This window comes from Pan troglodytes, chromosome 11 (assembly GCF_028858775.2).
Source record: "Pan troglodytes isolate AG18354 chromosome 11, NHGRI_mPanTro3-v2.0_pri, whole genome shotgun sequence".
Classification (NCBI taxonomy): domain Eukaryota; kingdom Metazoa; phylum Chordata; class Mammalia; order Primates; family Hominidae; genus Pan; species Pan troglodytes.
The window spans coordinates 10,984,907-11,012,779 of NC_072409.2; the positions used below are offsets into that span (position 1 = coordinate 10,984,907).

The following is a 27,873-nucleotide window of genomic DNA, read 5'->3' on the forward strand; positions in this document are numbered from 1 at the left end:
ATCTTTGCTAATTCTTGGTATCATCAGTTCAATTTTGGCCATTTTATTTTATTTTTTTGAGATGGAGTCTTGCTCTGTCTCCCAGGCTGGAGTGCAGTGGCGCAATCTCGGCTCACTGCAAGCTCCTCCTCCCGGGTTCATGCCATTCTCCTGCTTCAGCCTCCCTAGTAGCTGGGACTACAGGTGCCCACCACCACGCCTTGCTAATTTTTTTTGTATTTTTAGTAGAGACAGGGTTTCACTGTGTTAGTCAGGATGGTCTCAATCTTCTGACATCATGATCCGCCCACCTCGGCCTCCCAAAGTGCTGGGATTACAGGCGTGAGCCACCGCGCCCGGCCTATTTTTTGTTTTTTATTTCTGGTTGACTTGTCAGCAGGAAGTTTTTTTTTTTTTTTTTTTCCATTGAAAAGTTCTGGCCATTTTAGTGGGTTTGTCAAAGTATCTCTTTGCAGTTTTAATTTGCATTTTCCCATTGACTAAGATGATGTTGTGCACTTTTTTCAGATACTGTTTGTTATCTGTATATCGTCTCTTTTTTTTTTTTCTTTTTGAGATGGAGTTTTGCTCTGTCATCCAGACTGGAGCGCAGTGGCACAATCTCAGCTCACTGCAACCTCTGCCTCCCAGGTTCAAGTGATTCTCCTGCCTCAGCCTCCTGAGTAGCTGGGATTACAGGTGCCTGCCACCATGCCCAGTTAGTTTTTGTATTTTTAGTAGAGATGGAGTTTTACCATGTTGACCAGGCTGGTCTCAAACTCCTGACCTCAGGTTATCTGCCCACCTCAGCCTCCCAAAGTGCTGGGATTACAGGTGTGAGCCACCGTGTGGACATTGTCTTTTGTAAAAATTCTTAGTCAAGTCTTTTGCTAATGTCTTTTCCTCGTAGATCTGTAGGATTTCTGTTTATAGTCCAGATCCCAGTCCTCTGTTGGATATATATGTATTGCAAATATCATCTCTAACTTTATGGCTTTCCTTTTCTTTCCCTAAATGGTATCTTTTGAGGAAGAGATATTTTGATTTTAATTAAACCTTTTTTTTGAGATAGGGTATTGCTTTGTTGGAGTCTTGCTCCAGGCTGGAGTGCAGTGGCATGACCACAGCTCAGGCTCAAATGATCCTTCCACCTCAGCCTCCCAAGTAGCTGGGAACACAGGCACGTGCCACCACGCCTGGCTGATTTTTGTATTATTATTATTTTTTTTGTAGAGACAGGGTTTCACCATGTTGCCTAGGCTGGTCTCAAACTCCTGGGCTCGAGATCCTCCTGCCTCAGCCTCCCATAGTGCTGGGATTACAGGCACAAGCCACCATGTCTGGCCTTAATTAAATCTAAGGTACCAATCTTTTATCATGAGTACTGCCTGCTTCCTGTTTAAGGAAGAGGTTAAAGTTCATTTTTTCCACAGGGACAACCAGTTGATCCAGAATCAGCTATTGAAAAGACCATCCTTCCCCACTGTTTTGCAATGGCCATGATAAGTCATAGGCATGTGTGTCTTGGTTGCATTCTGAAAGTCCCACAGGTGACCAGAACCACTAGCTAAGAACTTCCAGCCTGACAGGGCATCCTGCTCTCCTCCCGCCTCCAGCCAGTGCTGGCTCTGGGTTTTAGCTCCTTCTGCTGTGCGTCTCTCCTGGATGACCCCGACAGCCTCCTAACTGGTCCCCTGTCCTGCACTCTTTCCTCCTCCAATCCCTTCTCCTCCCTGCAGCCTAATGACTGATCACATGCTCTCCCACTGGACACTGGGCCCAGGCACTGTCTTTGGCTTCCCCCATCTCTCTTCTCTCTGCTTCCTCCCTCCAGCTACACTGGCCCTCTCTCTGTCAAACTTCCCATCAAGGCCCTTCCATATGCACCTACTGGCGGAACAGCTTTCTGCTTTTTCTAGATCTTAACCATGACTCCATGTCAGTGGAGCCACACTCTCAAAGACAGGCCTTCCCTGTGGCCCCAACCTAAATCAGCTGCACCACTGTACTCCCATGACCACAGTCTGTAACTATTTCCCTGTGTAAACATTTGTTTTGCCTGTTTCCCTTGCCAGACCTCGAACTCCAAGCAGGTAGGCACTGTGGCCATTTCTGTCTCCGCTGTTCCCCAGCCTGGGCTGGCACAGGGTGGCCATGGGGGTCATAGTTCCTCAATGAGGGGAGGAGGCAGCGGCCTGGCTTTACCTTTGCAGAGGAACTGCAAGATGGCCGCGGTGCCGGCACCACACACCTCCCGCGGCGGGTAGACCATGGCCGAGGCATCAAGGCTCAGCATCTGCAGACACAAGGGTAACCCGCTTTACTGTTCGCTACCAACGCAACCGGAGACCACACGATTTCCTTATCAATTTGTGTGTTCTCTGTCACCTCTACCCAGCAGGAATGGCCTGACAGCAGAGGTGGCTGAGCTGTCTTGTTACTTACAGCTGCGTTCCCAGTGCCTGGGATGACTGCAGGCAGGCAGTGTGATGCCCTACCTTGTTTTAACCTGAGTGACTCTCTCCTAGCAGAGAGAGAGCCGGACAGACTCCATTTTAGTTTCTTCACCTGCAGCCCCCTTTCCTCCCTCCCTTAAGGGCATAACTAGTGTAAACTGACTCAAAGCACATCCAGGAATGCACTTACTGATAAGATATTGAGGCGAGCTGCACCAGCAGCTCCTGGGGACACGCGCAGTGGATGGCACATAAAGCCCCTGCATTTATCCCTTTGTGATAGTTTAAGCCCCTGCACCTGGAACTGTTTATTTTTTGTAACTGCTTTTGTAACCAATTAATTTTTTAACTTTTTGCCAGTTCTGCTTCTGTAAAAATTGCTTCAGCTAAACTCCCCCCTCCCCTATTTAGACCACAGTATAAAAACAAAACTAGCCCCTTCCTCAGGGCCAAGATTATTTTGAGCATTAGCTGACTCTCGGTTGCCGGCTAATAAAGGACTCCTCAATTTGTCTCAAAGTGTGGTGTTTCTCTATAACTCGCTTGGTTACAACAGCAGCAAGCACTTTTTTACATTTTTCTGAGACAGGGTCTCACTCCCATTGCCCAGACTGGAGTGCAGTGGCACGAACACTGCAGTCTCGACCTCCCCAGGTTTAAGCAATCCTCCCACTTAAGCCTCCTGAGTAGCTGGGACTATAGGCACATGCCACCATGCCTAATTTTTGTATTTTTTGTAGAGATAAGGTCCTACTATGTTACCCAGGCTAGTCTCAAAGTCTTGGGCCCAAGCAATTCGCCCGCCTCCCAAAGTGCTGGAATTACAGGTGTGAGTCATGCACCCAGCCTCTCAGTCACTTTGGATAAATACATGAGTGAAAAAAAGGAAGTTATAGGACAGCATATAGAATATGATTTCACTGGCTGGGTGTGGTGGCTCATGCGTGTAATCCCAGCACTTTGGGAGGCCAAGGTGGGAGGATCACTTCAGCCCAGGAGTTCGAGACCAGCCTGGGCAACATAGCGAGACCCCATCTCTATTAAAAAAAAAAATATATATATATATATATATGATTCTTCCTTTGTTAGATAATATATTCATATAATATATTCATACACTTTCACATTAATATTTTATAGAAAAAAATTGGAGGGATATCTATCAAACTAAAAGTGGTTTCTTAGATTTTGGGTTACTATCTACATGAAATGCTATTATTATTACTATTTTTTGAGACAGAGTCTTGCTCTGTGGCAGGCTGGAGTGCAGTGGTGTGATCTCAGCTCATTGCAACCTTTGCCTCCCCGGTTCAAGCAATTCTCCTGCCTCAGCCTCCCAAGTAGCTGGAACTATAGGCATGCGCCACCACACCCAGCTAATTTTTGTATTTTTAGTAGAGATGGGGTTTCACCATGTTGGCCAGGCCGGTCTTGAACTCCTGACCTCAAGTGATCCACCCACCTCGTCTTCCCAAAGTGCTAGGATTACAAGCTTGAGCCACTGTGCCTGGCAGAAATGTTTCTTAATATTTGCATTTTTTTTTGTTTTACAATATACAGTATGACTTTTAAATTATGCAATGACAAATGTTTATCAGTGCACACATGCAGATGCCTCCGTGTTTATGAAGCCCAGGAAGCAGGGGCCTCAGCTCACAGCCACAGAACTGCCCCATCCACGGTGTGAGTTGTGTTGGACCCAGCCCTCCCCCTGCCAACCTCTGACTTCCCACAGGCCCTCTCATCCCAGAGTGCTGGCAGGCACTGATATCCTCTATGCCTGGGTATCAGGGGAGTCCTGGAAAAGGAGAAGGCCTGGGAAGCTCTGATTTTGCTGTAACACAAGTGGCTGGGTGGGAAGGGTAGCTCAGGTCCCCCAGCCCTGGCCAGCCCAGCCCTCACACGGTGGGTGTTGAGTGAACGTGCTTTGCACAGGGAGTGGGAGACTGCCCCAGGGAAGAGGAACTGACCGCCCAGATGCTGAGGGCCCAACAGCAGAAAACCCCATACCTGGAAGCAAATGAACCCCACATGGGTGCTCTTAGTCACCATCAGTAAAGTGTGGTGGCTTAAGGGCACAGACTGTGGGCTATACCAGGATGCTGGCTACAAGCCATGTGTGGCCATTTATGGTTACATTTTAAGTAACTGAAAATAAATCTGATTTAAAGTTTGAGTCCATGGTTGGTTGCAGCCACCACATTTCAAGGGCCCAGCAGCTACAAGTGGCTGGGGTGGCCATGTTGGCTGCACAGATCATAGAGCATTCTCATCGTGGGCAGCAGGAGCAGTGACTGGACATTGCTGTGCCAAAGACACCGCCGTGGCTTCAGATCCCGGCTCATTGCATGCTGGCCGTGTGTTTGCTTAATCAGGCCCCTTAGTGTCCTGGGGCTGTGGTCTCCTCATAGCCAAACAGGCAGTGTTACCGACCTGGTGGGCTGTTTGGTGGGTGGCGTGCGTGACACCTGAAGAAGATCTTGCCCACAGTACAGCCTGAACTCAGAATGGTTATCTCATCCTAAAAGAAGGTTTGTCCGAGGTGCCACCAAGAAACCCAAAAGATTTTTTTTAAAGGAATCGAAATAAAATGAAGTGTCCAGGTTGGGTGTGGTGGCTCACACCTGTAATCCCACCTACTTGGGAGTCAAGGCGGGAGGATTGCTTGAGCCCAAGACTTTGAGACCAGGCTGGGCAACATAGTGGGACCTCATCTCTACAAAAAATAAAAAAATTAGCCAAGTGTGATGGGGTACACCTGTGGTCCAAGTTTCTTGGGAGGCTGAGGAGGAGGATCTCTTGAGCCCAGGAGTTTGAGGCTGCAGTGAGCTATGATTGAGCCACTGCACTCCAGCCTGGGTGACAGCATGAGAGCCTGTCTCAAAGAAAAAAAAATTGAAGTGTCCAGAACTCGTACTAGATGTCGAGATGGCTTCAGGATTGGGAACGTGCTCTGAGCTGTGTTGTCTAAAATGGTAGCCACTAAGGACCCACGGCTATTTAAATATAAATTAATTAAAATTCAATGAAATCAAACTTTTAGTTCCTGGCTGTACACACAAGCCACATTCCAGGTGCTCCACAGATACATATGGCCAGCGGCTGCCGCTCTGGACAGCACGGTCTCCAGGTGCTCAATAGATACACGTGGCCAGTGGGCGCCGCTCTGGACAGCACGGTCACCAGGTGCTCGTTAGATACACATGGCCAGTGGCTGCCGCTCTGGACAGCACGGTCACTGAACATTTCCATCATTGCAGAAAGTTCCAGTAGGCAGCAGAGAGGACAAGCCATGTTGGCCCATCTCCCCAGCCGGCCCTTTCTCAGGCAGGAGGGCCCCAGCTGCTGAGGTCAGTCCTTCCTCTGCTGTCTCTGTGATCACCCACCCACTCTGACACAGACACCTCTGCTCAGCAGGCTGGGCTGGCTGAGAGTGGGGTCAACTCCAGGCCACTCCGGAATGCTGGCCAGACTGCGTGCCACCATGAATGGAGAAGTCCCTGTTCCAGAAGCCGAGTCATACAGAGGTGGGGAGCACAGGCGTCAGCTTCAGACGGCCTGGTTTACAACGATCTCTGCTGTCAGTGACTGTGTGGCCCTTGGGCAAGTTTCTTAAACTGCCTGTGCCTCAGTTTCTTCATCTACAAAGTAGCACAATAGTATCTGCCTCACAAGAGTTCTGTGACGATACACGGAGCGATTCCAGGTTATGCCCAGTCTTAGAAAGCCCCAGATAAAGGTGAGCTACCTCATTAGCATGACTGTGAGAGCTGCTTTCCGTGAGCAGCTGCCCCTGTCAGTGTCTGTCATGGGCTGAACTATGTCCCCCTCCCAAGTTCCTATGTGGAAATCCTAATCCCCCCATCCCTCAGAATGTGGCTGTATGTGGAGACAGCGTCTTTAAGGAGGTAATTAAGTTAAAAAGGGGTCATTAGGCGGGGCCCTAATCCAATAGGACTGGTGTGCTTGTAAGAGGAGGAAATTTGGACACGGACATGTACACAGGGAAGATGAGGTGAAGACACAGGGAGGGAAGACAGCACCTACAAGCCAAGGAGAGAGGCCTCAGAAGTCACCAACCCTGCCAACACCTTGATCTTGGACTTCTAGCCTAGAGAATTCCCCTGGCCTGGATAATTCTGAACCCCCATCCCAACGGCTCCCTACCTCCTTCTCTCCCTCCCAGCTTTCTGGGCCCCATATCACACAAGCTCAGCAGCTTCCAACCACATCACTTCCTCGCCCCTCCCTGAGACAATCTGTGCTTCCCACCACCTGCCTCCTGCACCTGGGCTGCCCCTGTTATCCAGGTCTGCTCAGAATTTTTTTTTTTTTTTTTTTTTTTTGAGACAAAGTCTTGCTTTGTTGTCCAGGCTGGAATGCAATGGTGCAATCTCGGCTCACTGCAATCTCCGCCTCCCAGGTTCAAGCAATTCTCCTGTCTCAGCCTCCCCCGAGTAGCTGGGATTACAGGTGTGCACCACCACGCCTGGATAATTTCTTGTATTTTTAGTAGAGACAGGGTTTCACCATGTTGGCCAGGCTGGTCTCGAACTCCTAACCTCAAGTGATCCACCTGCTTTGGCCTCCCAAAGTGCTGGGATTACAGGAGTGAGCCACGGTGCCCAGCCCAGAAATCTTATTCCTCCTTTAAGGTCTGGCTTGAATATCACAACTTTTTTTTCTTCTGCAACTTTTAAGCTCAGGAGTACATGTGCAGCACGTGCAGGTTTGTTACAAAGGTAAACATGTGCCATGGTGGTTTGCTGCACAGATCGTCCCATCACCCAGGTTTTAAGCCCAGCATCCATTAGCTTTTCTTCCTGATGCTCTCCCTCCCCACCACCCTCCTCCGACAGGCCTCACTGTGTTGTTCCCCCACCGACAACTTTCTTAAAGTGTCAGCCTCTTCTGGATTCAGCATTCTTTCTTCTTCATTCTTAATGTATGTTTTTCTGCCTCTATTATGGCAGCAAAAGTCATATAATTACGAATGTTCACACATTGGCCTCTCTACAAGCCTCCAAGGACCATGCCTTGGCATCTCTGTGTGGCCCTGGTACCGTGAGATCAGAGCAAGCACTCAGTAATGTGGGAGAGAGGGGAGGTGGGCAGGCCAGAGAGCACCCCAGGCAAGAACAGCTTCCCATTTACCTCCAGGGTTCGAACGTGAGCCAGCATCTGCGGCAATCTCTGGATCTCGTTTCCACTGATGTTGAGGGTACGCAGGCTTCGAAGCTCCCCCAGGGTGTCTGGAAGCTCCTTCAGCTTGTTGTCTGCAGAGACCCCAATAGCACAGCTCAACACCCCAAATCCCCATCACCAGCTTCCTGCCTGATGCCCGCTGGGAGCCACTCTGACCTCTAGGGCACACAACAGATCCTGGGCTCTGAGGTTTCGTAGGCTCAAGAAGGTGGAGTTCCAGTTCAAGTCCCCACTCCACCAATTACTAGCCAAGAGACTTTAGACAACTGGCTTTGCCTCCTTGTGCCGGTTTTCTCACCTGGAAAATGGGGATGACACTGCCACCCAGCCTTATAAGAACACGGGGAGATTGGAGGTTCAGGTAGATGATGTGTGAGGTCCTCCGCACAGGGCCCCTCATGCTGTAATGGCTGAGCAATGGGGCGCCACTGTTGTTCTCATTACTCATATGTTACAGTTGATAAACAGAGGCACTCTGCAGGAAGTGCTTAAGGACAGCCAGGAGAAGGGAGAGAGCTGGGTGTGGCGAGCAGAGCACTCCTGCGGGTAAGGCACCTGTGCAGTGGTCTTGGCTCTGTCACCATCCCACGGGGTGGTCTTGAGCAAGTCACACTTGATTTCCCGGGCCTTGTTTTCCTCGTGTGTAAACTGGGGATGGCACCACTGCCCTCAGCCTGCCCAGTGGACTCCTCAGGAGGCTTGTTGCGTCGCTGGAGGTGGAAGCACTGCTCAGAACCTTACTGCGGCTCCTCAGGAGCTCTCGCCCCATCAGTCCACTACACTCACCATTATAAATATGAGTGACTGAGGCTCGGGGCCCAGCTGCCCGCCTCCCCACACGGCCATACGGCCCTGGCTCTCAGGAGCCACAGGAACCCTCCAGACAGCCTGTCTCTGGTTACCATGAAGACAGCTGACCCAGCAGGGGTCAGTCCATTTACAGCGACCCCCGGAGACTGGCTGCCCTCCTGCTCAATGGCTCCCGGGTGGGGCAGCCTGTGGATCCCGGCCAGGACGGCCCAGAGCTGATGGAGGGTCACACGGACACGGCTTCTTGGTCCCTACCTTTAACATTGAGAGTCTGGAGCTGGGTCAGGTTCCCAATGGAACGCGGGAGCTGCATCAGTTGATTCCTTTCCACGTTTAAGACCTAAGAAAGAGGAAGAGGCAGCCAGGCACAGTGGCTTATGCCTGTAATCCCAGCACTTTGGGAGGCCGAGACAGGTGGATCACAAGGTCAAGAGTTCAAGACCAGCCTGGCCAACATAGTGAAACCCCATCTCTACTAAAAATACAAAAATTAGCTGGGCATGGTGGCACACGCCTGTAGTCCCAGCTACTCGGGAGGCTGAGGCAGGAGAATTGCTTGAACCCGGGAGGCAGAGGTTGCGGTGACCTGAGATTGCACCATTGCACTCCGGCCTGGGCAACAGAGTGAGACTCCGTCTCAAAAAAAAAAAAAAAAAAAAAAAGAAAGAAAGAAACAGGAAGAGGTGACACGAGAACCCACACACAGACCACAGTGATGACCCCCGCACCCCTCGCCCTGCCGGGCCAGGGCACCCAAGCACTACACACACAAGCCCTTATCTCCCCCTACCGGCCCTTGAGGAAGACAGAAATTCTTGTTTCCGCTGGAGATAGGAAAAAACCGAAGCTCAGGGTGGCAAAGTCACGTGCTCAGGAGAGCACAGCCAGGCCTTGAACCCCTTCTGGCTGAGGTTCCAGCACTTATACTGACCACAAAATGCTCAGTAACTGCCCCACCATCAGGGAAGGAGGGAGAAGGGGACTACAGACTTGGGGATCTGGGGAGGCAGCACAGGAGGCTCTAGTTTCCCTGGCCTTAAGGAAAAGGCTGCCCTAAGGCTGTGTGATCCACCCAAGGCCTCAGGCCAGCAGTGGTGCTGGGACTGAACCAGGGCTTGTTGGATTCCGAAGCTGTGCTCCCTCCAGAAGGTGGCACCTCGAGGTGAGCGAGGCCAGCAGGATGACACACTAACCATTAAAAATAGATGCGATGGGGGCCAGGCGCGGTGGCTAACACCTGTAATCCCAGCACTTTGGGAGGCTGAGTGGGTGGATCATGAGGTCAGGAGATTGAGACCATCCAAGTGAACATGGTGAAACCCCGTCTCTACTAAAATACAAAAAATTAGCCAGGCATAGTGGTGGGCACCTGTAATTCCAGCTACTTAGGAGGCTGAGGCAGGGGAATCGCTTGAACCCGGGAGGTGGAGATTGCAGTGAGCCGAGATCACACCACTGCACTCCAGCCTGGTGATAGAGCGAGACTCTATCTCAAAAATACAAACAAACAAAAAATGATGCAATGGAAAGCTAAGTAGCCATTAAAAATAATAAGATGAATATTTGATGAACCAAAGGATGCTATGAGTTATTGTCAGGTATCCAAAAGTTACAAATTAGTGAATGCAGCAATTCTATAAAAATACACCTACTGGCCAGGTGCAGTGGCTCATGCCTGTAATTCCAGCACTTTGGGAGGCCAAGACGGGTGGATCACCTGAGGCCAGGAGTTTGAGGTCAGCCTGGCCAACATGGTGAAAACAAGTCTCTACTGAAAATACAAAAATTGTCCAGGTGTGGTGGCGTGTGCCTGTAATCCCAGATACTCAGGAGGCTGAGGCATGAGAATCTCTGGAACCCAGGAGGCAGATGTTGCAGTGAGTTGAGATGGTGCCACTGCACTCCAGCCTGGGTGACAAGAGTGAGAAAAAAAAAAATACATATACAAAAAGTCCTACACCAAGGTATTTATTGTGGCTCAAAGTGGTACAATTGGTCAGGCGTGGTGGCTCACACCTGTAATCCCAGCACTTTGGGAGGCCAAAGTGAGTGGATCACTTGAGGTCAGGAGTTTGAGACCAGTCAGGCCAACATGGCGAAACACCATCTCTACTAAAAATACAAAAACTAGCCGGGAGTGGTGGCACACACCTGTAATCCCAGCTACTAGGGAGGCTGAGGCAGGAGAATCGCCTGAACTCGGGAGGCAGAGGTTGCCTCTGCAACTCTGATGGCGCCACTGCACTCCAGCCTGGGCAATGCAGTGAGACACTGCCTCAAAAAAAAAAAAAGACCCCAAAGGGCCAAGGGGAGGGTGGAGCTGGCACTGAGTACAGCCTGCTTCCACTGGCTGGAGCCCAGCCAGAACATTCCAGGCTTGAGTGACTGCCTGGTCTCACTAGGGCCATCCGAGGTGGGTTTCTGTTTCTGCAGCCTTACCTGGAGGGCAGTCAGCTGCCCCAGATCATCAGGAAGGGCTGTCAGCTGATTATCGTGGAGATCTAGAACCTACAGAAGAAAGACCCCTGTGAGTCTCCAAGTGAGAAAGTCCCTCAGACTCCGGGCTCCAGAGCGCTGAGGAGGGGCTGGGGCCACCTCACACCCCCAGTGCAGAAACAGAGTGCCTGCCACTCCTTTCCCACTCAGTGTTGATCATTCCCGCCTCATTTTCCTTCTCAAACCATTATACCATTTTCTTATTTTATGTATATTTATTTTTACTGTTAACTGAAAAAATATGCTATAAAACAGTATGCCTAGATACTAATATGTTAAAAAGAAACACTCCATTGTATAAATATGTAAGACTTTCAAATATGCGATAAAATATTGATAGTGGTACTCCACAGTGTAAAATTATAGATGTTTCCCCCTTTGCTTAACTGTACTTGCTAATTTTTAATTTAATTTAATTTTATTTTATTTTATTTTGAGACAGAGTCTCACTCTGTCACCCAGGCTGGAGTGCAGTGGCACGACCTCAGCTCACTGCAACCTCCACCTCCTGGGTTCAAGTGATTCTCGTGCCTCAGCCTCCCAAGTAGCTGGGATTACAGGCACAAGCCAACATGCTCTGCTGGTGTTTTTGTATTTTTAGTAGAGATGGGGTTTCACCATGTTGGCCAGGCTAGTCATCGAACTCCTGACCTCAAGTGACCCACCCGCCTTGGCCTCCCAAAGTGCTAAGATTATGGGTGTGAGCCACCACGACTGACTGCTAATTTTTTAAAAATGAAAATGCACAAAAAAGGCCTTGGAGAAATATTTATACATGTGCACACACAGGTACCCTCCACATCTATGGATTCAACCAAACTCAGGTGCAAAATATTAAAAAAAAAAAAAAAAAGAAAGAAAGCATCTGTAGTGAACACATACAGGCTTTTCTCTTGTCATTATTCCCTAAACAATATAGTATAACAGATTGGGCCTGTGCTGCTGGGCTGACACCTGTGCTGCCGGCCTCCTCTGAAGGTGCATATCACTCTCCCAAGCTCAGGTCTGCACACAACAACCCTGGGCTCACACCTCCCACATGTTGTGAATGCCTCCCAGCCCATCCGGGGAGGAGCTCACAGTCAGCAGGGAGTCCTTCCAGATCACCTGGGCGTCCCTCCTCTTCCTTCTTGCCTGGGACCATCAGTCTCCTCGCCCTCTGCTAGCTGACTCGCCATGAGGCTGTCACTTGGCTTTCCTCCTGGCATGTAAACTCCCCAGGGACAGGGCCTGTGGCTGGTCATCTTTGTCACCCTATCCCACACACAGCCCACAGAAGTATCCAGTAAACGATACTGATCAAATCCCAGACTGACTGGTAGATTGGGCCCCTCTGACATGCAAGAGGCAGCCCAAAGGGAGCAGGCGCTCAGCTGCCGCGTGGAACCCCATGCAGAGCCCCAGCTGCCTGGGAGGAGGGCCCAGTACCTTGATGGTTGCCAGACTCAGGAGGCTGCAGGATTTGGGGAGCAGGGAAGTGAGGTGATTCGTGTGGACGATCAGCACCTGTGTGGAGAGATGAGCAGCCATGCTGGGCTGAGGAAGAGCAGCAGGCAGGGCAGGCTAAGGGCGTGGGAGCCAGCCCAGCGCCGTGCCACGCCCCACCATCTTGCTCTCCCAGACACCACCACAGGGGATGCGGGTCAGTATCATGAACTCTCCCAATGGGGAATCTAATGCCCTTCCTTAAAACCTGGATCTTCAAGGGTGAAAGGGACCTTAGAGGTCTACATCTTCCTTCCATCTGAGAAGGGATCCCCCTGCAGCCATCCTGATCATAACCTTCCCAGCACCAGCGTCTTCACGTGGAAAATAAAGAATAATAAAGTGCCTGCCTCCCAGGGCTGCCATGATGTTAAATAAAAGCTCATGCGCAAAACTTCCAGGGCTGGCAGAGGGGCCAGGGCTCAGTCCAGGTCATCTACTGCTATTTTTTTCTTTTCTTTTTTTTTGGGGGGACCAAGTCTTGCTCTGTCGCCCAAGCTGGAGTGCAGTGGTGTGATCTCAGCTCACTGCAACCTCCGCCTCCCAGTTTCAAGCACTTCTCCTGTCTCGCCCTCCCGAGTAGCTGGGACTACAGGTGCATGCCGCCACATCCAGCTGATTTTTTTTTATTTTTGGTAGAGACCGGGTTTCACCATGGTAGCCAGGATGGTCTTGATCTCCTGACCTCGTGATCTGCCCACCTCGGCCTCCCGAAGTGCTGGGATTACAGGCATGAGCCACCGCACCCAGCCAATCTACTGCATTTTTCTTAGGTATCGACTGCTGCCCAACACTTCCAGCACAGACTGGGCGTGGTGGCTCACACCTGTAATCCCAGCACTTTGGCAGGCTAAGGCAGGTGGATCACTTGAGGTCAGGAGCTCGAGACCAGCCTGGCCAACATGGCAAAACCTCATCTCTACTAAAAATACAAAAATTAGTTGGGCGTGGTGGTGGGCGCCTATAATCCCAGCTACTCAGGAGGCTGAGGCAGGAGAATTGCTTGAACCCAGGAGGCGGCGGTTTCAGTGAGCCGAGATTGCACCACTGCACTCCAGCCTGGGTGACAGAGCAGAGCGTCCGTCTTCAAAAAAAAAAAAAAAAAAAAAAAAACTTCCAGCGCCAAGGAGCTCACTACTCTGTTGGCATGGAACACTTTTTTTTTTTTTTTTTTGCATATTCTCATTTAGATACTTCACTTAGAGCGCTTCTACCCATCTGCATTCAAAGCTGCAATGCTCTGCTGAAAAATCATTCACTCCCCTCTGAATCTCCCCTGGGTGACCAGAATAAAAGGGGTGAGTTTCTATTATTACTAACACCGGGGTTCATAAGCCTTTACTACGTGGCAGGCATGTACACTCAGTATATTTCTATCTCTATCTAGCTATGTACCACTCATTTAATTCTCACAATACCTCAGAAAGGAGAACTATGAATGTCTTCATTTCACAGGGGAAGAAACTGAGAAGTAAGAGTTTAAGGAAGTTGCCCAAGTCATGAAGCCAGTGAGGGCAGAGTTAGAATGTGACACAGGAAGGTCCAACCCCAAAGCCTACTCTCCTATCTGTGAAAACACCTGCTGCAGGCCAAGAGCATAAGAAGCAGAGAGAAAGGAGGTGTCTACGCCGGGAAGACAGCTCCTCAAAGTCCCTTGTGGGTTCAAACAAGCAGACATGCAACAAGAAAGTCTCTGAAGATGAAGCTCCATCTTACCTTCTTCTGCAGAACTTTGCATGTTGCAAAAGCTCCAAATGGAATCTAAGATAAGATAAAGAAGAGTAAGTGTCTCCCCTCCTGCCAGTTTTTAGCTTGTTCTCTGAGTGGCATTCACGTGAGGAAGAGACAGGCAGGAGGTGAACAAGGGCAAAACGCCACAGCAGGTGGCAGTGCTGAGCCCAGGGGCAAGGCTGGCAAGCAGTGGTGTTGGGGATGTGGCCAGCCCTTCCCTCGGTCAGCTGGCAGGAGACTGCCCTGCCCCACCCACCCTGTCCCCATTGTGAACCCCTTCAGGGGCTGGAGAATGCCAGGCCCTTCTAGCAATGTAGGAGTCTGTGGGTACATTTTCTACCTAGACTCCTTGACTCTTGGAGACTACGTTATATTGAGGCCAAAGGATCATCTTCAATTATTTTGGACAAGAACAAAATCTAAGGAAACATCTCATGACTAGAGCTTCTGGCCTTTCTAAAGCCCCAGTCCACCTCTGTCTTTCCTAGGGACACAAGATCCAAGAAAACGGGACAGATCCAATTCACAGCCCAACACTATCCTCAGTTTACCTCTGAGAGCTCACATTTAGAGATGTCGAGAATGTCATCTGCCCCAGCTTCTTTTGCCTAAGGATAAAAAGAATTTTTAAAAAGTATTAAGACAAAACATCTTTGCAGAATGGACAAGCCAGGCAAAGAACATAAATGTAAGCAGCTGCAAAGGACCATAGACACTATCTGGTTCAACTGGTCCATTTGGCAGGTGAACCAATGACCCCTGCTTTCCCAGAGCTTGAGGCCCAGAGGGATGAGGAACTGAAAAGCAATGACAGTGCGTTCAGTCTACAGGGGAGAAGCACCCTTGGCAGGGGGCCTCATCTGTTGGGTCTAAGTCAAATATTTCTTCTGTGGGTGGGGGAGGCAGATGGGAAAGAGCACGGCTTGTCGGGGGCAGTGCGGAGGCCTACTCCATGGGGACCGAGGAGGAGATGGGATAGAGTTAGAGGAAACCCACTTTCCCTCACCAAACACATCTGGTACTCCAGGCGTTTCCGAGCCTCCTCACTGGGTTTCCGCTTCCGGAAGAAGAGCGGCATCCTTCCCTTTTCCCAGAGCGATCTTTAGGACCCTGGGGCACAGGAGAGAAGTTAGGGACTGGGGAATTTGTCACAGCCCCCAACACCCGGGACAGGTAGTGCAGTAACACAGAGCATGCAGCTGGTCTGCTGGACCATGAGTTCCATGGAGGCAGGGGCTGTGTCTCCCTAGTGAGTTCCACGGAGGCAGCGGCTGGGTCTTTCTAGAGAGTTCCATGGAGGCAGCAACTTTCTAGTGAGTTCCATGGGGGCAGGGGCTGCATCTTTTTAGTGAGTTCCATGGGGGCAGGGGCTGCGACTTTCCAGTGAGTTCCATGGGGTCAGGGACAGCGTCTTTCTAGTGAGTTTCACGGAGGCAGGGGCTGCGTCTTTCTAGTGAGTTCCACGGAGGCCGGGGCTGCGTCTTTCTAGTGAGTTCCACGGGGGCAGGGGCTGCGTCTTTCTAGTGAGTTCCACGGGGGCAGGGGCTTCGTCTTTCTAGTGAGTTCCACGGGGGCAGGGGCTGCGTCTTTCTATTGAGTTCCATGGAGGCAAGGGCTGTGTCTTTCTAGTGAGTTCCATGGGGTAAGGGTCAGTGTCTTTCTAGCGAGTTCCATGGAGCCAGGGACTGCGTCTTCCTAGTTTCATGGAGTTCCATGGGGGCAGGGGCCATATCTTTCTAGTGAGTTCCATGGGGTCAGGGGCCACATCTTTCTAGTGAGTTCCATGAGGTCAGGGGCTGCATCTTTCTAGTTCTTCCATCTGTGTCCTGAGCCCACAGCAGGCACTCAGTACTCCTTGTTCTTTGTTGACTAAACATTGAGCTGCAGGATGAGGTGGAGACAGACAAGCCAGATGACCTGGGTTGGGGCCCATATTTGCCACCGACCCATAGTGAGGCCTTGGCATTATCCTTTTCCTGTTCTAGGGAAACTTAGAGACGTTTCGTCAGGCACTTTCCAAGGCTGTTCTTTGAGGACTCTAACAGACTCTGCCAATGAATCACTTCTAGCCCCCCAAACGCTGTCAGAGCAGGATCAGCAGGAGCAATCCAGAGCCAGCCAGGACCTCAGGGAGCTCAACTACATCATGACCAAAGAGACCTCTGCGGTGAATACAAATTAAAAAGCAATTCTCAGCTTACCACCCTCAGTTATTATTCCATTTTGTTTTCACCATAACCCTTTTTAAAGTGAAGAAACACGCCGGGTGTTGTGGCTCATGCCTGTAATCCCAGCACCTTGGGAGGCTAAGACAGGTGGGTCACTTGAGCCCAGGAGTTCGAGACCAGCCTGGGTAACATGGTGAAACCCCATCTCTACTAAAAATACACAAAGTAGCTGGGCGTGGTGATATGCGCCTGTAGTCCCAGCCACTTGGAAGGCTGAGGAACGAGAATCGCTTGAACCCAGGTGGCGGAGGTTGCAGTGAGCCAAGATCATGCCACTGCACTCCAGCCTGGGTGACAGAGGGAGTCTCTGTCTCAGAAAATAATAATAAATAAATAAATAAAGTGAAGAAGTAGATGCTTATTAAGTTCAGTGGCCTGGCTGTACAGCCTGGATTGCAGCCTGGAACCGTGGTCTCTCAAGTCCTGACCTGCGGGATTTGCCCGACTGCTTGGTGCTCACATAACTTGGCACACACGAAGTACACTGTCCTGAACTCAGAGCCAGGTGCTCACTGCCTGCCCAGGGCCTGCACAGTGTCTGTAAATACCAGAGCTGGATAAGGGATGGCCATGAGCCAGGAGGCAATCACCCAGGGAAGTGCATGGTGAGCAGCACAGGCTTTGGGATGAAAAGAGAACTGGGTTTGAATCCGAAATCTGCCACCCACAACTGCAGAGGTCACCTTGGTTCACCTCTCAGAGCCTCAGTTTCCTCATCTGTAAAGTGTGAGTAACCATGCTACCAACACTGGCTTCTGTGAGGATCCAGCGACTTCATGTATGTCAAGCCCATAGTACAGTACCTGGCACATGAGCGCTCAATAAATGTTAGCCACAAAGCAACCCACATGCAAGCAACATTGATTCAGGGCCCGCTAGAGGAGCTAGGGAGAAGATAGTCATGGGAGGAGATGCAGTTGAAGAAGACCCAGTCCTCAGAGGGATGGGCAAAGATGGCAGCTCTGCACCCACGGGGGCGGGGCTGTCTGGGGAGGCAGCCAGGCCTGCAGAGCCAGTTCAGGCCCTCTTGTCACCCCACCTGCCTGCAAGGATGGGGAATGGTTTGAAAACAGCCCTCCCCCATCCGTCCCTGATGACCAGCACTTACCCTTCTGCTCCCCAATCACTAACCCTCTTGCACCCCCTTCCTGATGTGCAGCCCTCCCCACTTCCTCCCAACCACCATCGCTCTCCCACCCCTCCCCGAAGATCAGTTCTTTCCAGGCTGCCCCACATGCCTGTCCCTCCCTCTCCGACGTCCAGCCTAGATGCGGGGGGAGGGCCACACCCATATTTCCTGGGATGGGGTCTGCAGTGGCTGACCTGGCTTTGCAGATGGAGGGGTCCCCCACGTTGGGACCCGCGGGTGCACCCGGGGGCAGGCCGATCACTCGGAGGGCTTGGTCACGGACTCGGGGCCGCAGACCACTCGGCACGGGCCCGGCGGAGCCGGAGTCTGGTCTCCTTCAAAGGCAGGTGCTGGGAACAGAAACTCAGAATCTCATAAAGTCACGCAGACCGGGATGACGAAGTCTGAGGCTCTAGGAATCGCGGACTCTCCGAATGAAGAGCGGGACTGGATTTCCACATAGACTGTTTTGATAACTAAAGTGCACACAACAAGTGCTCGAGGGAGCAGGGGTCGCCGCGGTACTGGGGTCTCGGAATGGGACTACGGACCCCTCAGGGGAGGGGCGGGGCTCTGGGATTGGGTGACGGGGACCGGGGTGACACTCACGATAAAGGAATATGGGAAACAGCTAGGCCTGGGATCACCGGAGCAACCCCTCTTCTCAGACTTCTCCGGAGCGAACTACCCGAACCCCCTTTCGGAATCTCTAGCTTCAGCGCACCGCAGTGCCCTGCTTGCCAGCCGTCAGCCTCAGGCGCCTGCCCACAACAAACATGGCGACAAGGGCGTCTCTGGAAGGCCGGGCAGTGACGACAGTTCTCGCGATGGCCGCGTTTTCCTGCCTATATCTGGCTTGTCCGCGCGATTTCCGGCCTCTCGGCTTTCGGCTCGGAGGAGGCCAAGGTGCAACTTTCTTCGGTCGTCCCGAATCCGGGTTCATCCGACACCAGCCGCCTCCACCATGCCGCCGAAGTTCGACCCCAACGAGATCAAAGTCGGTGCGTGCTCTAGTTGTGGCCGGGGCTGCGGGATGGAGCATCCCTCGGCCCCGCCGCGCGTGCAAAGCTTTTCCCGTATGGGGCTCTTAAAGCCGCTGCCTCCCAGAGACCTTCCCGGTGTTGCGCCGCCCCGGCCAAGCCTCAGCCTTTCTGGGCCTTAGCTTCTTCACGTGTAGGTGGGGAGGGAGGACTGGACCACCTGTGGCGGCTTGGGAGCCCGCACGCCCTAGGGTAAGGCTTGTCTCCGGGCGTTTCGCCCCACTGGCCTGGGTTCGCGGGCGACGGGGCTCTCTCCACGCCTCCCCGGTGTGAGTTTCGGAGCTGCCCACACCCGAGGGAGGAGCGGGTGGCCCGCCTCGCGCTCTGTGCTGTTTCGAGAACAGGCAGAGGGTGGCGTGTCCAACCCCGGAAAGACGCTGAGAGGGCTGTGGCTCGGGGCTCCCTCTGCAGAGACACTAACTCTTCTTTTCCCCCAGTATACCTGAGGTGCACCGGAGGTGAAGTCGGTGCCACTTCTGCCCTGGCCCCCAAGATCGGCCCCCTGGGTCTGGTACGTTATCCCCTCCAAGGGGCATTTTTTTCACATTTGTTTCACTTTAAGCGCCGGCTCGTGGAGTCACGCCTGTGCCAGAGGTGCCCTCGTGGCTTGGACTGTCACCCTCAGTAGGCCTGAGCCACTGAACTAGTACTAGGTACCTTAGGAAGGTCGTGTGTGAAAAATCGAACCCGCTGTCTTTAAATTGTAATTAGCTCCATGTGTCTCCACTGCTGCTTTGGTGTACCTGAGGGGTGGGCCCAAGGGGGAGTTTTGAAGTTAGGACTGGCTTAGAGACATTGGGCAGCCAACATCTGTATTTCCTCGTCAGGAAGTGGGCATGGCGTTGTTGGTAAGATTAAACGGGGTGTGGGTGAAGATCCAGCGAGCGTTTCCAGCTGTGTTGTAGATGTAAACCTAGCAGTTAATGTGGCAGGCTGTGTCTCATGCCTGCTGAGCAACTGCTGGCTTCCCCGTCATTCTGGCCTCTTGGATTTCTCTGAATTTCATTAGGCCTTTATTTAATCCTTGCACAATGCTCCCCTGCCCCAAATGCTCTTCCCCATTGGTCTTTTTTAACGTGTATCTTAACTATTCTTCCTTGGCCGTTAGCTGGCACTTAAGGGACACTTAGCCTCCTGTTGAGGCTAAGGATTACTAGAGGAGGAGAACTTCAGAGTAGCAAATAATCAGACCTCCATCCAGGAAGATGGACGTGGGTGGTCTGACATGGGAGCCTAGTATTTTGAAAGCTCCTTAGGTGATTCTAATGTCAGCAGGGCTGAAAATCCCCCTCCTTAAGCACATGGGCACTTAGGAGGGGGTCTAGGTTACATTGTGGCCAAGTCTGCAGTTTACAGTTCTGGACAAGATAACCCCAACCCCCAATTTATGCTATGGTGATAGCTGTGCTCTGATTGAGAAGGTGCCCTTAGGTACTTGAGATAGCTTCCTTTGTTGCCAAGTGAGAAGTGGTGGGCAGGTTTCAAGGCTGTGGTTCACCTCTGGACACCATGTTGATTACATGCCTTTATTTCTAGTCTCCAAAAAAGGTTGGTGATGACATTGCCAAGGCAACGGGTGACTGGAAGGGCCTGAGGATTACAGTGAAACTGACCATTCAGAACAGACAGGCCCAGGTATTTGCTTGTGCTTGGTTTCGGGAGAGGAGGGTGGGGGGACAGAGGTAGCAACCCTCTGGGATTCCTGAAGAGTATTTATGCCACCAGTGGTGAGCAGAGAGTGATTTTACCTTGTTGGGGAGGCTTTGTCAAGAGTACGGACCTAGGGCAAAGACTTGGACAGTGTGTGGCCATGATTTTTGAGAGCCAGCGTGCATGGCAGTATTCACTGGAGGTGGAGTATTCACTCAAGAATCTCTTCTGCAGATTGAGGTGGTGCCTTCTGCCTCTGCCCTGATCATCAAAGCCCTCAAGGAACCACCAAGAGACAGAAAGAAACAAAAAAACAGTGAGTTGTCTTTTCCCTAGTTTGGTTTTGGTAATGGTTTGTGAGATGTTTGATATATGTGGCTGTGTTTTCCCTTAAAGGAAACCTGGGGTTGACATGGGTATTGGGTGTTGATATGGTTAGGGCTGCTAGAGCCAGGTAGTATCAAAAAGTGCCATGTATGCTGGGTGGCTCACACCTGTAATCCCAGCACTCTGGGAGGCTGAGGCGGGTGGATCAATTGAGATCAGGAGTTCGAGACCAGCCTGGCCAACATGGTGAAACCCCATCTCCACCAAAAAATACAAAATTAGCCTGGTGGTGCTCGCCTGTAGTCCTGGCTACTCAGACGGCTGAGGCAGGAGAATCACTCCAACCCAGGAGGTGGAGGTTGTAGCAGTGAGCCAAGATTGTGCCACTGCACTCCAGCCTGGGTGACAGTGAGACTCCGTCTCAAAAAAAAAAAAAAAAAAAAAAGTGCCATGTAGTCCCTGTGTGGGGCAGGCCCCAATCGGTGCATGTGGGAGGAAGGTGTCAGCAATAATGACCTCTAATCAGGAGACCACATACAGCTGGCAGGTACTGGGCAGTTTAACTCCCTGGCAATTTAAGCTTGTCATTTCTCTAAAACAGTTTCTGCCATGTCAGATTTGTGAAGGCTTGGTTTTGCCCTCAGCCACCCGCCACTGCACCTGACCACGTCTCTGTTGGCTGGTGCAATCCAGTGGTGAGCTGATAGTAAACCCCAGCTTAGGAAACAGGGTTGTTCTTCATGTGGACGACTCTGTGCCGAAAGCATGGGAACAGCCTAGAAACAAAATGAAGGACACATGATCTGCTTTGGCTTCAGACTTTAAAAGAGCTTTTGCTGTTTCCTCTTCTGCAGTTAAACACAGTGGGAATATCACTTTTGATGAGATCGTCAACATTGCTCGACAGATGCGGCACCGATCCTTAGCCAGAGAACTCTCTGGTAAGAGCAGGACAACATGTAACCGCCGTAACTGTGGTTGTATTTTTCACTGAGTGATAACATTCTTCTTACTTGAAGGGTGCTCAGTGAGACCCAAGATGGGGTGCAGTTTTCTGGGACTGAAAGGATGGATCGTAAATTGGATGTGTTTAATCTGGGCATCAAGGACCCATGGAAGCTTTGCATTCCGGGTTATGGAACTAGATGGAGCTCTATATTCTATATTAGGGGAGCAGGAACCTCATTCCTTCCATTGCCTGCTATGAACCCTTTCAGTATTCCCCAGTATCTGCGGATTGTGAGGGACTGAGCCAGCACCTCCAATGCCACCATTTCTTTACTTAAAGGAACCATTAAAGAGATCCTGGGGACTGCCCAGTCTGTGGGCTGTAATGTTGATGGCCGCCACCCTCATGACATCATCGATGACATCAACAGTGGTGCTGTGGAATGCCCAGCCGTAAGTGACATTTTCATTGTTACAGTAGGGGTGAAAGGGGGGCCACCCAGTGTATTCACAGAGATAAGCTGGGAAGTTTTGGAAATGGTTACTGGTGGGGTGGGATAATCCTTTTAAACTTCTTACTGATTTTTTTTTTCTTCTTTCCCACAGAGTTAAGCACAAAGGAAAATATTTCAATAAAGGATCATTTGACAACTGGTGGATTTTCTGGTGTGGCGTCTTCCTTGAGGGAGCTAGCTCCTTTGTGGGGTGGTCAGTGGGGTCAGGGTGGCAGAACCTGTGGAGAAGTAACAAGCACCTTGTGGTGGGTAACAAAACTGCCCTGTATGGGCTGGGCTGAGCTCAGAAAGGAAGCCTTTCTTTCCTTTTTTTTTTTTTTTTTGAGACAGAGTTTCGCTCGTTGCCCAGGCTGGAATGCAATGGTGCAATCTTGGCTCACCACAACCTCTGCCTTCCAGGTTCAAGCAATTCTCCAGCCTCAGCCTCCTAAGTAGCTAGGATTACAGGCACGTGCTACCATGCCCGGCTAATTTTTATTTTTAGTAAAGACAGGGTTTCTCCATGTTGGTCAAGCCGGTCTCGAACTCCTGACCTCTTGATACGCCTGCCTTTGGCCTCCCAAAGTGTTGGGATTGTAGGCATGAGCCACCATGCCTGGCCACGAAGCACTTTTTGTAGACTATCATGAAGCCTTTCCTAAGAAATAAGCTCTAACAAAACCGGAACACATGGGGAGTGTAGCTCTCCATCCCCAACCAACTGAAGTTATGAGTGGGTTGGGGGCCCAGGATCTATTTTGCTAGCCATTCCAGTGCACAGCCAGGGCTCAGAACCACTGACCTAACCACTCTCCGAGTCCTGGACTAATCCTTTGGTCCTGTGAAAGTGAGGTTCACGTCATCTGTTGAAGTAACTATAAACGGTTACTCCAACCTTTCCTCTGAACTAGTGGCTTAAAGTTATTTTCTGCTGTCTCACGTTTCTCAAGTCTCATCTTCCCACAGTTCTGTTCCTTCTGATGAACTTTCTAGAGCCTGTGTTCATCACTCCCTTTTGTTTTTGCGATGAACCCTAAAGCACTCCTGAACAGCTTGAAGCACCACCTGGGAGAGGATTCTGGGTACTGGAGTAAAGGGAGTTGGAAGTTGTAGCCCAGAGAAATTGATTTCCCCTATATGACTCATTTCTTTGCACATTAGTTTTTGCCAGTGTCTCTAGATCAGTGCTTTTATGTCACCTCAGGTTGGAGAACTGCCTTAAGTGGAAAGGACTAACTACCTGGACCTCCTGAGTTAGGGAGAGGATTCTATTTCGGATAAAGTGGCTTGTGCCTCAATCCCAGCACTTTGGGAGGCTGTGGCAGGAGCATTCCTTGAGGTCAGGAATTAAGACCAGCCTGGGCAACATAGCCAGACACTTTCTCCAAAAAACTAGCTGGGTATGGTGGTGTGTGTGCCTGGCTACTTAGGATGCTGAGGTAGGAGGGTGCAGGAGTAGAGACTTCAGCAAGCTATGATTGTACCACTGCACTCCAGCCTAGGTGATGAGAGTGAGGGGCTGGCACAAAAGCATTCCAGTGTCCTAGAAGGGACTACCAAGTCACCAAGGAAACAGACAGTAAGCAGGCCAAAGGCAAAAATCTGGATCTCTAATACAAGGGGAACACAACTGTTCTCCATGAGGGAGAAGGGAGAATGAGGAGCCTGGGGGGCAGTTTATGACACCTGCCTCTGAGTCCAGCATGGCTGTCACACACCTCCCCATTCTCGGGGCTTCCTATTCTCCATGGAAAGGGATGTGCCTCTTGGTTCATTAGCAGCACGCTCTACCCTCAACACCAGTAGCCTCTGGGTGTGCTCTTTTTTTGTTGAGATGGAGTCTCGCTCTAGCCCAGGCTGGAGTGCAGTGTTGCAATCTTGGCCCACTGCAACCTCTGCCTCCTGGGTTCAAGTGATTCTCCTGCTTCAGCCTCCTGAGTAGCTGGGATTATAGGCACATGCCACCATACCCGGCAAGTTTTTGTATTTTTAGTAGAGATGGGGTTTCACCATGTTGGTCAGGCTGGTCTCAAACTCCTGACCTTGTGATCTGCCTGGGTGGGCTCTAACAGCAACAAACTCTACAAAGGCTGGCCCTGGCTGTGTTTTTGTCAGTTTTGGAACATCAAGGAATGTTCCCCACCTCAAGGAGATTGTGGTATTTCATAGGTGGCTCTAGAATCCCTTTTCTCACTTGTATTTACACCTCCTGCTGCCCCAAATTTGATGGTTTTTCAATCATTTCTGGCCAATGTGCTGAGTTCTTTCACAACATTTCTCATTACTTCCAGGAGAAACTGCCAGCATTGCCCAAAGACTTGGCTTTGATGTAGGAGCCAAGTTCTTTACTCATTGATTTGGTCACTTACTCTGAATAAACTCAGGTTTCTGGATTGCTTACCAAATAAAGTGCTTTGGCCCACTATCTGAATAAAGGCAAACCTACAATTGAGTGGAGCCCTGATCTTTTGATGCTTACAGAAAGAAGGTGTTAGAGAGCTGAGTGTCCACATACAGCATGTGAAATAGTGGCTGTTTATTGAAGGTGTTTTGCATGTGGCTCTGGGCTGCAGACTCTAAGTTAGATGTCTTCAGATGCTTTCAAGCCTTTAGCATTTCTCAGATCCTCACCCATCTGTCCTGAGTCGGCATGTCAGGGACTCTCTCCACTTCTACCATGTTCCTAGTTACTCTCCGGCGTGGAGTCTCTGATGTCTAACGAAGGCAGAGCTGCACCGGAAGGCCTTCCCACACTCGCTGCATTCGTAGGGTTTCACGCCTGTGTGGATTCTCTGATGCTGACTAAGGGATGAGCTCTGGTTAAACGCTTTACCACACTCATTACACTCATAAGGTTTTTCTCCGGTGTGGATTATGTGATGCCGAATGAGGGCTGAGCTCTCACTGAAGAATTTCCCACATTCATTACATTTATATGGCTTCTCCCCGGTGTGGGTCTTTTGGTGGATTATGAGATTGGTACTCTGGCTGAAGGCCTTCCCACACTCGCTGCACTTGTAGGGTTTCTCCCCAGTGTGAGTCCTCTGATGGTTTGTGAGGTTTGCACTCTGGCTGAAGGCCTTCCCACACGCGGCACATCTGTAGGGCTTCTCCCCGGTGTGAATCCTCTGGTGCTGAATGAACGCTGCGCAGTAACTGAAGGCCTTCCCACACTCGCTGCACTTGTAGGGCTTCTCCCCGGTGTGAGTCCTCTGATGGTTCGTGAGGTTTGCACTGTGACGGAAGGCCTTCCCACAGTCGCTGCATTCGTAGGGCTTCTCTCCGGTATGAATTCTCTGATGCTGAACAAGAGCTGAGCAGTCACTGAAGGCTTTCTCACACTCGCTGCATCTGTAGGGCTTCTCTCCGGTGTGGGTTCGCTGGTGTTTGGTGAGGTTGGCGTTCTGGCTGAAGGCTCTTCCACATTCACTGCACTTGTAAGGCTTCTCTCCAGTGTGAATCCTCTGGTGCTGAATGAGAGATGAGCTCTGGCTGAAGGCCTTCCCACATTCACTGCACTCATAGGGCTTCTCTCCAGTGTGGCTCTTCTGATGCTGAGAAAGGGAAGAACAGTAACTGAAGGCTTTGCCACATTCATTACATGCATATGGTTTTGCTCTGTGAGGTTGCAGGATTTCCGAGTTCTTGAAGCTCTTAGTGTGTGTCTCACATTTGCGAGGTCTCGCTTCCACGGGCACTCTCTGTTGCGGAGAGAGGACTGGTCTCAGATTGAAGCTCTTCTCAAGGTCACTGGTCCCGTGGTCTGAATCCCCAGGGGGCATCTCTACACATGGGTCTTGGAATGAAGCTACAGAAAGGGCTTGCTCCGGTGGTGATCCAGATATAATCTTCCAGCCTGAAAAAAAAATAAAAAGCTGTTGTGTTCCCTTGGTGGAAGGAATACCAAAGGCTGAAGGAGTCTGGCCAAGCTCTCACACACACAGGTTTGATGACTCATCTCCTTTTTTGTTTTTTTTTTTTGAGACAGAGTCTCGCTCTGTCGCCCAGGCTGGAGTGCAGTGGCACGATCTCAGCTCACTGCAACCTCCGCCTCCTGAGTTCACGCCATTCTCCTGCCTCAGCCTCCCGAGTAGCTGGGACTACAGTCTCCTGCCACCAGGCCCAGCTAATTTTTTGTATTTTTAGTAGAGACGGGGTTTCACCGTGTTAGCCAGGATAGTCTCGATTTCCTGACCTCGTGATCCACCCGCCTCGGCCTCCCAAAGTACTGGGATTACAGGCGTGAGCCACCGTGCCCAGCCACCTCCTTTCATAAGAGTGTAATGGAGCCTACTACCTACTGAATTCAAAGCCATCGTAATGTCATAGTGCAACACATTACTCACGTTTGTGGTGATGCTGGTGTAAATAAACTTACTGCGCTGCCAGTCATATGAAAGTACAGCACATAATACTTAATAAACAACTATGTTACCGGATTATATATTTACTATACTTAATATATATTTTTAATTGAGACAGAGTCTCACTCAGGCTGGAGGGCGGTGGCACAGTCACAGCTCACTGCAGCCTCAACCTCCTGGGCTCAAGCAATCCTGCCACCTCAGCCTCCTGAATAGCTGGAACTAAAGGAGCACACCACCATGCCTGGGTAATTTTGATATTTTGGAGAGGCTGGTCTCGAACTCCTGGACTCAAGCGACCCTCCCACCTCGGCCTCCCAAAGTGCTGGGGATTATAGGTGTGAGCCACCACACCCAGCCTATACTATGCTTTTAATAGTTATTTTACACTGTACTCCTTCCACTACAACAAAGTTATCTGTAAAACAGCCTCAGGCAGGTCCTTCAGGAGGTTTTCCAGAAGGCATTGTTATCTTAGAGATGACAGCTTCGTGCTTGTTATTGCCCCTGAAGATCTTCCAGTTGGACAAGATGTGGAGGTGGAGACAGTGATACGCATGATCCTGTCAGGTCTAGGCTAATGTGTGAGTTTCTTAGTTTTTAACAAGAGTTTAAAAAGTAAAAAATAGTGCCACACACACACACACAGATTTTGAGACAGGATCTCACTGTCGCCCAGGCTGAAGCACGGTGGCACGATCATGGCTCACTGCAGCCTCGACCTCCTGGGCTCAAGTGATCCTCCCACCTCAGCCTCTGAGCAGCTGGGACTACAGGCCCGTGCTACCACATCCAGCTAATTTTTGTATTTTTTGCTGAGATAGGGTTTTGCCAAGTTGCCTGGGCTGGTCTCAAACTCCTGGGCTCAAGGGATCCTCCGCCTCAGCCTCCCCAAAAAAAATGTGTAAAGTAAACTTAGTGTAGCCTAAGTGCACAGTGTTTCTAAAGTCTATGTACAGCAATGCCCTCGGCCTTCACATCCATCTACCACTCACCCACCCACTCACCCAGAGTCCTGCAAGCTCCACTCACGGTAAGTGCCCTATACAGGTGTACCATTTTTTATCTTTTATACTGTATTTTTACCATACCTTTTCTTTTCTTTTCTTTTCTTTTTGAGATGGAGTTTCACTCTTGTTGCCCAGGCTGGAGTGCAATGGTGCGATCTTGGCTCACTGCAACCTTCGCCTCCTGAGTTCAAGCAATTCTCCTGCCTCAGCCTCCCGAGTGGCTGGGATTTTACAGGTGCCCGCCACCACGCCTGGCTAATTTTTGTATTTTTGGTAGAGACAGGGTTTCACCATGTTGGCCAGGCTGATCTTAAACTCCTGACCTCAGGTGATCCACTCACCTCGGCCTCCCAAAGTGCTGGAAATACAGGCGTGAGCTAGCACACCCGACCTAATATGGAGCTTTGCTCGTTGCCCAGGCTGGAGTGCAATAGTGTGATCTCAGCTCACTGCAACCTCCACCTCCCGGGTTCAAGCAATTTTCCTGCCTCAGCCTCCCAAGTAGCTAGAATTACAGGCAT

At 50.7% G+C, this 27,873-nt stretch overlaps 3 protein-coding genes and 1 non-coding gene across 43 annotated transcripts in view; 2 read left to right on the forward strand and 2 right to left on the reverse strand.

Moving 5' to 3' along the window:
* The window catches only part of LRSAM1 (leucine rich repeat and sterile alpha motif containing 1), a 51,779-nt gene extending 33,488 nt beyond the window's left edge, over nucleotides 1-18,291 (reverse strand). For 8 of the 17 annotated variants that reach the window (XR_010148839.1, XR_010148838.1, XR_010148840.1 and 5 more), the window contains exons 1-9: nucleotides 17,714-17,853; nucleotides 15,169-15,272; nucleotides 14,714-14,770; nucleotides 14,148-14,192; nucleotides 12,375-12,452; nucleotides 10,890-10,958; nucleotides 8,706-8,790; nucleotides 7,590-7,711; nucleotides 2,185-2,275 (exon numbers count right to left, since the gene is read on the reverse strand). Coding sequence is in view for 11 of the 17 variants with exons in the window: in XM_063788245.1 (XP_063644315.1) it covers nucleotides 2,185-2,275; nucleotides 7,590-7,711; nucleotides 8,706-8,790; nucleotides 10,890-10,958; nucleotides 12,375-12,452; nucleotides 14,148-14,192; nucleotides 14,714-14,770; nucleotides 15,169-15,240 (619 nt within the window). In the remaining 6 variants the exon portion in view is untranslated. Of the gene's footprint in view, nucleotides 1-2,184; nucleotides 2,276-7,589; nucleotides 7,712-7,938; nucleotides 8,351-8,705; nucleotides 8,791-10,889; nucleotides 10,959-12,374; nucleotides 12,453-14,147; nucleotides 14,193-14,713; nucleotides 14,771-15,168; nucleotides 16,325-17,713; nucleotides 17,870-18,128 lie in introns of those variants that run through there. The other 9 variants (XM_001149463.6, XM_063788251.1, XM_063788252.1 and 6 more) reach the window with 9 other exon arrangements.
* Nucleotides 18,292-18,368: 77 nt separating this feature from the next.
* On the forward strand, nucleotides 18,369-22,143 carry RPL12 (ribosomal protein L12). Its single transcript, NM_001251929.1, has 7 exons — nucleotides 18,369-18,520; nucleotides 18,997-19,070; nucleotides 20,096-20,194; nucleotides 20,444-20,525; nucleotides 21,391-21,477; nucleotides 21,825-21,937; nucleotides 22,091-22,143. The coding sequence occupies exons 1-7, from the start codon at nucleotides 18,484-18,486 to the stop codon at nucleotides 22,094-22,096; spliced, it is 498 nt and encodes a 165-aa protein (NP_001238858.1). The 5' UTR covers nucleotides 18,369-18,483; the 3' UTR covers nucleotides 22,097-22,143.
* LOC112204468 (small nucleolar RNA SNORA65) lies at nucleotides 21,184-21,313 on the forward strand. The gene has a single exon (XR_002938113.1). It is a non-coding gene; the product is annotated as a small nucleolar RNA SNORA65 (small nucleolar RNA).
* A 2,356-nt stretch (nucleotides 22,144-24,499) lies between the features above and the next one.
* Nucleotides 24,500-27,873, reverse strand: part of ZNF79 (zinc finger protein 79) — a 38,060-nt gene continuing 34,686 nt past the window's right edge. For all 24 annotated transcript variants that reach the window (XM_063788268.1, XM_063788265.1, XM_063788275.1 and 21 more), the window contains one exon: nucleotides 24,500-25,834. In XM_063788268.1, the coding sequence (XP_063644338.1) occupies nucleotides 24,666-25,834 (1,169 nt within the window). In that variant the 3' untranslated portion in view covers nucleotides 24,500-24,665. The remainder of the gene's footprint in view (nucleotides 25,835-27,873) is intronic.

Excerpts from the sequence above, each read along its gene's own strand:
- RPL12 (NM_001251929.1), top strand. The coding sequence starts at position 18,484 with ATGCCGCCGAAGTTCGACCCCAACGAGATCAAAGTCG. Across the intron at positions 18,521-18,996 it reads CCCCAACGAGATCAAAGTCG|TATACCTGAGGTGCACCGGA; the intron begins GTGCGTGCTCTA and ends CTTTTCCCCCAG. Across the intron at positions 19,071-20,095 it reads AGATCGGCCCCCTGGGTCTG|TCTCCAAAAAAGGTTGGTGA; the intron begins GTACGTTATCCC and ends CTTTATTTCTAG.